Here is a 10,090-nt window from a genome sequence, read left to right on the forward strand (position 1 = left end):
TTTTATGGATGTCAGATGCGTTAAATATACCTGCAAAGTAGGTAATTTGATTAGCTTTTTCGGAAAAAAGAAAGAAAAAGAAAACGAAGATAATGATCAATAACTAGACGACACATCATGTGGTCCTTTTTCTTTTTTCTTTTCTCAAAACAACACCGTTTTTTGTTTGAATTAAGGATTTTACCTATTGTTAATTTAGTCCTTAATCTTTCAATTTCATTCAATTAAACCCCTAATTGACCATAAATTTTTTATTTAATACAATTGAGCCCATGTTGGACTTCAATTGAAACCCCGAAGTTATGCGCCTTTTACAATATGGTCCTTGGTCTCTAATTTTATCAATTGAACCCATAATTAACCATTAAACTTTTAATTTCACCCCCAATTTTTGCCAATTAAGCCCCTAAATTATGGTGTCCTTTGTAGATTGGTCCTTGGCAGCAAATTTCTTCAATTTAGCCTTTAATTGACCTCAAAACTTTAAATTTCTTGCAATTTGGCCCTTAATTTCAATCAATTAACTTGATAAAAATAAATTTGATCTTCTTAAAATTCCAGTCTTCTCAATTAAGCCCAACTTCAGCTCTTAAACTTATTTTTTCACCAATTAAGCCCGAAATAAAATTAATCTGATCCATTTAAAGTATAATTAAGTCCTTGCACTTAATTAAATTCTTCAATTGGACCTAAATTAATTCTTAAACATAATTAAAATTCAATTTGGCCTATGATTAAGTTAAATTGGCCTATTAAAAATTTAATTATATTCTTGGACTTATTTTTATGCAAATTTGTCCAATAATCATTTAATTTGACCTCGAATTTGTATTTTTTTTTATTTTTAGGCATAATGAAATACAATTAGGCCTTGAATTTCCTACGAAATTGAAGCTTGATTCCCCGGTTTGCTTTCTTTACGTTGCTAACCTTTTTATTATTTTTTTATTCTGAAAAAAATAATTTTTGAGAAATAACTCAGAATTGAGTTATGATAGGTTGTATATATATTTTGAACACAATTACCTTTTCAAAAAGACAATGCATGCTATAAAGCAATTAGCCATTTAAAAATTATTCTATAGAAAATAGAAATGAGATATTGATATATGCTTGAGTTTTGAAAGTCAAATAATAGAATGAATATTGTGATTAATGTTACTAGTTGATAAATAATTAAGCGAGTTGATAACTTGGTATTGAAAGAAAATAAAGTAAACTTTGCCAAAATTCCAGTAATATATACATTTTAGTTATATATATATATATAATTTGAGTTTATATAAACGAGGTTGTTACAAACAATAACAATAAATAATTTTTTTAGAAAAAATATTTCTAATTAGTATTTAAAAATGTATTTTATCAAGATTTTATATCATTATTTTGTATTTAAAGTATTAATAACTTCTTAATTAGATTATGTTTTATAATATCATGTCTAATATTATAAAATACCTTTAATTTATGGTAAATGTTCATCTTAAATGCAGGCCTATTACATAAATGAGATAATTGATTGATGAGTTTAACTATTGAAATTAAGAAGACAAAGAGAGGGCTAGGCTTAGAAAATAGGTGTTGGTGTAGTCCAAACTGGAATACTATTCAGTCATTGGGTCATATCTGGAGCCATAGAGTTTGGATTTGGGTATGCTCTATATGGATGAAAAGTTAAGACATAGGCCTAAAATATTCCTAAATTATTTAAAATTCAATTCTACCATTTGGAAGTCCAAATCTTAGCATTAAAAGAGAAGTTCAAATATGTTCTGCAGCCTAAATACTGTTTAGTGTTCAGCTCATATCTCAAGTTTTAGAAGTCTAAATGACCTTTTTTTTTTGTTCAAAAGCTTAGACAATTTTCTAAAACTTTTATATGGACAGTCTATTCAAATTCTGATGTTAGCAATGATATTTTATTCAAACAAAAAAATAAGGATTATCACAACGTTAGGATATGACCACCCACTCAACAATTAATCAACAAATCAATAGTTTCAAATTTTGGCCTATAAAATAAGACATTTGCCATGCATTTAGGGGTCTTGGTTTTCAAATTAAGATCATGTTCTTTTTTATATATATTTTTATAATCCTTAAGTTTTGTTTATATTAATCTTTTGCTTATGCTTTTCATTTTCTTTTCTCTAATTAGTTAACTTATATCTTATTTATATTTTTATTTTGTTTATTTATGTTTCTTTCTTTTATTATGTGTAGCTAAGTTTATCATGTCAAGGTGAAAAGGTTACATTAATAGTATAAGAATAAGTATAGTATAAACTCAATATGAATATTAACGTTTGATACTAACATGTTTTGTATTTGTTATCTTGTTCACTTTTAATACATTACTTATTAAATGATTAATCTAGATTTATATTGTATAACACTTGGTATAACAAATACTTGGTACTTTCATAGCTCAGCTATATGATATAACTGACACCTGTGCTATGAAAGAAACTTGATTTGTTGTTAACATAAGTTATAATCATGAATACCTGATAATATTTACAAGTATTATCATTATTCAAATAAGATAACTAATGTAATCATGTTAACCATTTATAATCCAATTAGAATCTTCTTTGTGTGTGGTTTTCAATTGAGTAATAAAAAGAGTTTATACTATACTTGTTTGAAATACCATTAGTGAATCCTTTAACTTTGACAATTGTTTTTTTATCATTATTTCATCTTTACATTAATATTACATTTCAAAGTCCTCTTTAACTTATTATTATTATTATTATTATTATTATTATTATTATTATTATAGTTAACTTCCCTATGGTTTGACCTCGGTCTTGGCGGGTTATTTATTATTTCGACACTCGTGTACTTGAGAGAAGACATCAATTTTTTGGTCATGTCAAGTTTTTAGCACTGTTGCCAGGAGGTCAATTCTTATATAAATTATAATATTTATTTTATTTTCACTTTTCACTTTTCTTGTATCTAACTCTGTTCCTTTGGTTTTGTTTTAGTCTTCCTTTTATTCTCTTCCTACACGTGTATGAGAGTTTGATCACGTACATTAAGTGGTAGATCTTGTAGGGTATCCTCATTATTTTCAGAAAATATAGCCAAAGAAAATAACTAGTCGCTTCATAATGAGAATAACCGTGTCAGAACACTTAGAGACCATATGAATCCCATAAGAACAAGTGTATCGTCATGCATAGTTTCCCTCCTGATATATGTCATTTTAATTTTAAATTAGAAATTATTCAACTTTTACCTTCTTTTCGTGGCTTAGATCTAGAAAATCCATACTTGCATTTAAGGGGATTTGAAGAGATCTATAACACCTATAATGACTTAAATTATAGCATGAACACCATCAGATTAAAGTTTTTTCCTTTTTCATTATAAGATAAAGCTAAAATATGGCTATAAAATTTGAGACTAGGATCCATTCTTGCTTGGGGTGAAATGCAATAATTTTTAAAGAAGTTTTTTTATCTTACAAAACAAACTCTTTCAAAAGATAAATCACCACTTTCACTCAAAAAACCAAGAGAAATATTTTACTAATGTTGGGATAGGTATCGAGACTTGCTTAATACTTGTCCTCATTATGGTTTTGAATCATGGAGATTGGTTTCACAATTTTATGAAGGATTAACACCTAAAGATAGATAAATTATTGGAATTGATATACAATTAAACTTTTAAAGATAAAGACCCTAATGAAACAATGAAGTACCTAGACTTGCTAGCTGAAATTGCTCAAAATTAAGACACTACAAATACTTACGAGGCATCAAGTAAAACTCAACCTCATACATCTAGTGAAGGTATGCACAACCTTAAGAAAGATCATGACCTCTAAGCTAAGTTTGTATTTTTAGCTAGAAAAATCGAGGCACTAGAATTAAAAAAGAGTGGTCAATTAAAATCTATTCAGGACATTGTGTGTCAAATTTGTGAAACCAATAAACACTTAACTAACAACTGTCCAACTTTGTCTTTTTTCAAAAAATACCTCCAGGAACAAGTTCATGTTTTAAACAGTTTTAAATGTCTAATCATAACCCATACTCGCAAATATACAATCCTGGTTGGAAAAATGACTTAAATTTTAGTTGAAAGAGTAATGCACAAACTTCATAGCATCCGTTTCATGCACATCATAATTTTCAAAATCCTCATGGATATATATCTCCTAAATTTAAGGCAATCAGATGTTGGATGTAGATATGGGGGGACCACTCCTAATAATCTAAACATTGCTATAATTAGAGTGAAATCTACTTGGCACACTCTATCAAACAATAAGTTAAAGTCATAGGAATCATTTACATCTTATATGAATTAAAAAGTTTACTACACATTTACAGATAAAGGATTTAAAGCAAGGTTCTCGTAAGAGAGAGAGAGAGAGAGCGTGAAATTTACTTAGCAAGAATTATCAACACAGTAGGTTAAAGTCACAAGAACCACTAGTAGTTTCTATAAATTAGAGTGTTGAGTGATTTAGATTGAGAGGCTGTGCCATTCCTATCAACATAACCTGATAAAATTCACGAAGTTGTGCTGATGGGACTAGCACAACCTATGAAATTTTAAATTTTAACATGTTGTGCACAATTATTTAGAATCTTTGTTGGTTGTGTTGATAGGAGTAACATAATGTGTTAAATAAAACTACTTTGAACAATGCAACTTGGTTGTGCCAAAGAAGAGTGGAAATTTTTGTTGGTTGCATCATTCTTGGAAGTGTTATAAAATAATATAAATCATATCTTGGGACTTCATCTAAAAAGTTAAGTTATTGGGTTGTGATGAGTTTTTGATATAGTATAAAATAATATAAATCATATCTCAGGACTTCATCTAAAAAGTTAAGTTATTGGGTTGTGATGATTTTTTGATATAGTATCAAAGTCTTGATGACCAAGCGGTCATGAGTTCGAATCTTACCATCCTCATTTATCTGATAAAAATTAAACATAAAATAATATAAACATATATAAGTTTTAAGCCTAAAAGGCTTTTACCTGAAGAAATATATTAGAAAATAATATAAATTATATTTTAAAATTTTATTTAAAAATTTAAATTATTAAATTAAAATGATTATCAGAGAGAAACACAAAATAAAATTTCATTATATCTCAAAACTTTTCCTTTCCCATGCAAGCTTGCACATGAACACCCTAATTCAAGGAAAAAGAAAGTCATACATTTTTAAGTAATCGAGCCCTGGAGCATCGCAGTCTGCATTTTGTGCTATAATTCAGAGATGACTACTCGGCCAGACATGCTTAATTTGACAACAATACCTCATTCATCGGGGCCGTTGCCTTGCATTATCCACAGTGAAAAACGCAACTCTCTGCAATAATAAGTTTATCAAATCGAAGCACCTGACCTTAGACTGTGACAACTCTTGATGGGTCAACCCGGTTGGTTTGAATCGAGCTTCCAAATTGCAACACAATTTCAAGGTGGCCCAGCCTCCTTGTTCCCCACTTCCTTCCGGCTACTGAAGCAAAAAATTGCAGAGAAAGGCATGGTTATTACGGTATAAAACAAGTCTATCATCGAAGAAAACCCCTCAAATAACAGGAGGCAAATCCTCTATCAGGTTTATACACGCCATAGCCAGCCAACTGTAGAAAAAGTTCGTTCCTTTATAGATCAGAAGCTAAAAAGGCACCCACAAGCTACAAATCCCACCATACACAAGGTGTTGTAACTAAAACCTAGATCAAGAACAACATAAACCTCTGTTGTATAATTGAATCAGAGATAAAAACCGCCATTATTGAATCCTACAACCCCCGCAATGACCTTCATCCTCATCCAAAGATGATTTTCTTTCATTTTCTCGGGAACCAAATAGAAGGCTGATGAATGAGGTAACGTGTTCTTTTCTTAATCTGAGAAAAAATTGAATAACCAAGTTGTTTAGAGGACGAAACATGTGCAGATTTTCTACCACTTCATGTGTTAAACAACCATGCTAAAACACAATCTCTAATTATTATAATATAGATATAAGGTATTATAGTTACTTTATTGTATTTGAAATCTATTTTTGAATTAAATTATAAACTATAATTTTTGATTGAATACAATAAAGTAACTATTTGAAATCTATTTTGAATTAAATTATAAACTATAATTTTTGTAAATTCAGCAAGTGAAATATCAACATAAATACATGGTAATATTTAGTTTTACATTTAAATTATTTTTTAAATATTCTAAAATTGTTTTATTAATGTAAGTAATAAATTTTAAAAAATAAAAAATATTTTAACATATTTTAATTAAAAATTATTAAAAAAAAAGTAATAGAAATATCAATATATATATATCTCACGTCTTCGACATCCAACCTCTTAACAGTAATACATAAACCTCTAAAACATCCAACGCCAAGAACATAAGCAGGCAAAAGATGAGTGTCTGTCTCTTCAATTCCCCGCCTCCACTCTCTTTACCAACGCCAGCAAAGAGAACCCTATCTGTTATCCTCGACACCAGCAACAATTGGACCAGGAAAACCTTACTAGGTGGCGCCATAACTGGAGTACTCTCAATCAATTTATTACTGTCCTCTCCATCTTCACTTGCTTTCGAATCTCCATCACCATCACTCCTACAATCACAATCAACAGAATATCTGTGCCGTGAAGAAGAAATCCAACAAGACTTTAAAGTAGAGAGCGAAGCTCCTCAAGTGGTGACTAATGAAGGAATTGTGGAAGAAGCTTGGGAGATTGTTAATGATAGCTTTCTTGATAGTGGGCGACGTCGATGGACTCCTCAATCTTGGCAGGTATACGTACATACATGGCATACAAAATTTTCCTTCTTTTTAACTTAATCCTCTTTTATGTTGATTCATATTGTAGCAAAAGAGGGAAGATATTTTAAGCGGATCGATTCAATCGAGAGCAAAAGCCCATGATATAATTAGAAGGATGTTGGCTAGTTTAGGTGATCCTTACACGCGGTTTCTTTCACCTGCTGAGGTACTTAATTTTGTTGCTGCTGTTTTTTTTTTTTTAAAAATAGTTTTGCTGTATCTTATGATTAGAAATGTTTTTTCTTTCTCTTCCCATGCAATATTCAGTTTTCGAAGATGGGGAGGTATGACATCTCTGGTATTGGAATAAACCTTAGGGAAATTCCTGATGAAAATGGAGAGGTCAAATTGAAAGTTCTTGGATTATTGCTTGATGGGCCTGCGTATTCTGCTGGTGTAAGACAGGTAGTTATGAGTTTAAAACTGTTAACCCACCTTGTCAATACCTTTCTTGTTTGGTAGCTTTGTCTTCCAAGTGATAATTGGTGCTTGTTATATTGCTATATTTATATTTGATGGAATGCTATGTGTCGATTAGTTATGAGAATTTGCTTCCTTTCATAGCACATTATACATGTAGGAGTTTCTTATCGAGATTTGAATGTATTTGGTTCATATTATTTGTCTAGTAGTGCATAATTACTAGATATCGTTAGTGCGATATGGTTTTTAATTGAAGTGTAGAATGAGCTTAATATTGTTTTCAAAATAGGAAATGCTTTTTCAAGTTGCATATATGTATGGATAACAAAGAAGTGATCTCACTAACTCCTCCTTTGGAGAGAAGACTATTCTTCCCCTTCTCATTCTGTCATTTTAACTAGTGTATGGGGTGAGTTTCCTTATGTTCTATCTTCTTTTGGCAGGGTGATGAATTATTATCTGTTAATGGAGAGGATGTCAAAGGGAAATCAGCATTTGAAGTATCATCATTGTTACAGGGCCCAAATGAAACATTTGTGACTATCAAGGTTTATAAAATTGGTTTCAGATGTACAATATTGCTGTATTAGCTTTTGGATTCTTCTAATACATACTGTTGTATTATAGGTGAAGCATGGAAATTGTGGACCCGTTCACTCTATAGAGGTTCAGAGACAACTTGTTGCTCGAACTCCAGTCTTTTATCGTCTGGAACAAATTGACAACAGCACCGCTTCTGTTGGGTACATGCGCTTGAGAGAATTCAATGCATTGGCTAGAAAAGATTTGGTAATTGGTAAATGTTTGTCTAGTTTAAATTAGTCATTGCAATTTTATTGTAGCAACCAAAACATACTTTTATGACATACCTTTAACATGTGGAACGTTATATTATCTGCTTCAGGTTTATTCTACTCCCTAAAAATTGGCGTCAAATTAAAGCATTTTTTGTGTTTTTCCTTATTTCTCATGCTGCCTTTTTCATATATTTTTTTGAAAATAGAAGAATGAAGTGATTGAAAGAAGCTACATGCAAACTCAAACCAGAATCAGTGATTCTATGGAAGCCCAATTAGATTACCATAACCCCCTGCTCCCAAATCTGATATTCAACTATGCTTTTGCAAAGCTCACAAATGTTATTTAAATTCTTAGTAGGGATTATCTTTCTAAGCTCATGTTATGTAGTTTTGGCCGGCTTGATGGTTAATGATGATTGTGCAGCAATGAAGCGACTTCAAGACAGGGGTGCCTCATATTTCATTCTGGATCTGAGAGATAATCTTGGCGGATTAGTACAGGTTCTTATCCATTTTCCTCCATTGTTAAAATCCAGTCCCATATTTAGCTCGGATGATCTACTTATTCCTGCTTTTCATATATGCAAGTGTTGATTATTTTACTTTACAAAGTGAAAGAGCTTAAGCATATGTTGAAAGAAGATTTGGAAATGGAAATAAAGTGTATAAACCATTCTAACACATGTGGACATCTTTTTGTTGATCATAGTTATAATGCCTTTCTGGAGAAACTTGAAATGAGAAGGAAATTTTTTGAAATAGCAGCTAAATGCCTCACAAATGTTTTTGATGAACTAGAAGTTGCTTGTAGATAAGACTGAGAGAATATGGATATCGGTGGTCTTCTAGTGGGCATAAATGTGTGTAGGATAAATCTGGAGAATTTATAAGAATGGAATGAACGAATGTTCCTCAAAGGAAAAGATTAAAATAGAGGGCCTGCCCTTTCCATCCTCTCTTGACAATCCAGCAAAAGACATTGCTAGGATTGAAAATTCAACTATGGTGATGAGGGAAGAATCAGCATTTACTCTGATTATACTAATCCCTCATCCAGTAAGACTGATGGGAACTGATCTGATTCATCCTGGCTTGCTTGGGTGATTGTTTTCTAGTTACAAACTTCCTTCCAACACTACTGGCTACTAACCTGCAAAGAAATTGCAGGCTGCTGATTTTACCTTTTTCACCTCTTTGCTTTCTCTGTCTCTCTTCCACTCTTGGGTGCCTGAAGGTTCATCTGAGATAAAAAAATAAAAAATAAAAAATAAAAATCTGGAAAGAGATTCGTCTATAACAATGATGAATACTTGGGCATCATTTTGTCCCACTTTCAGGTAACCTTGCCATACTGTGTTCATCTGATCTTTAGAGATCAGGCTGTAATGCTCTTCTGCAGACTGACATTAGTAAGGAAACAATCTTGTTGAGAAATAAAATTGAGGAATTATCATCCCTCATTGCATTAACGATCCTACAAAAATTTAAGCTGTTGTGAAACTAATCAAGAATCCCCTGTCTGCTTGTTTTGATTTCTTACTCAAACAATTACAGTCCTAGCACCCACCTAGTAAATATTTGAACCTTCACTTTTGCCTTCGTTTTCCAACATAAAAGAAGCCTCAGATCTGTTCATGATGTGCATCAAAATGTGTCAAAAGGTGTTTTCAATAACTTGAAATAAAGAATGTTCGTCCAATTGTACAGCTTTTCATGGCAATATTCATGCATTCATAGGCTATGGTTCCCAAGAGAATGGTCAGCAATAAGGGAAAAAAAACAATAAAGAAATTGTTTTCTGTCACTTCTGCAAGTTCGTTGGAGGGATTAGTACGAATAAGTTCTTGAATTGGTGCTTATATGCAGACAAGTAATATGCAAACGAATATCTTTTTTTGTCTTATGAAATAAAACCTCAGTTATATATGTTTATCAGAATAAAATAGCATGGATTGACTTCATTGAGATGATTGTGGATTAGTAGTCTAATAAATGATCCCCCCCCCCCCCCCCCCCCCCCCCCCTCACGCACTCTCGT

At 31.4% G+C, this 10,090-nt stretch overlaps 1 protein-coding gene across 2 annotated transcripts in view; it reads left to right on the forward strand.

Moving 5' to 3' along the window:
• The first annotated feature begins 6,348 nt into the window (after positions 1 to 6,348).
• LOC105140254 (Peptidase S41 family protein) overlaps positions 6,349 to 10,090 on the forward strand; it is a 7,082-nt gene continuing 3,340 nt past the window's right edge. Inside the window, exons 1-6 of one of the 2 annotated variants that reach the window (XM_011047009.1) lie at positions 6,349 to 6,799; positions 6,876 to 6,995; positions 7,097 to 7,234; positions 7,696 to 7,800; positions 7,880 to 8,048; positions 8,477 to 8,553. In XM_011047009.1, coding sequence (XP_011045311.1) covers positions 6,419 to 6,799; positions 6,876 to 6,995; positions 7,097 to 7,234; positions 7,696 to 7,800; positions 7,880 to 8,048; positions 8,477 to 8,553 — 990 coding nt within the window. In that variant the 5' untranslated portion in view covers positions 6,349 to 6,418. The remainder of the gene's footprint in view (positions 6,800 to 6,875; positions 6,996 to 7,096; positions 7,235 to 7,695; positions 7,801 to 7,879; positions 8,049 to 8,476; positions 8,554 to 10,090) is intronic. The other variant, XM_011047010.1, reaches the window with a different exon arrangement.

The sequence above is a fragment of the Populus euphratica genome, unplaced genomic scaffold, assembly GCF_000495115.2.
Source record: "Populus euphratica unplaced genomic scaffold, PopEup_1.0 scaffold238.1, whole genome shotgun sequence".
Taxonomy (NCBI): Eukaryota; Viridiplantae; Streptophyta; class Magnoliopsida; order Malpighiales; family Salicaceae; genus Populus; species Populus euphratica.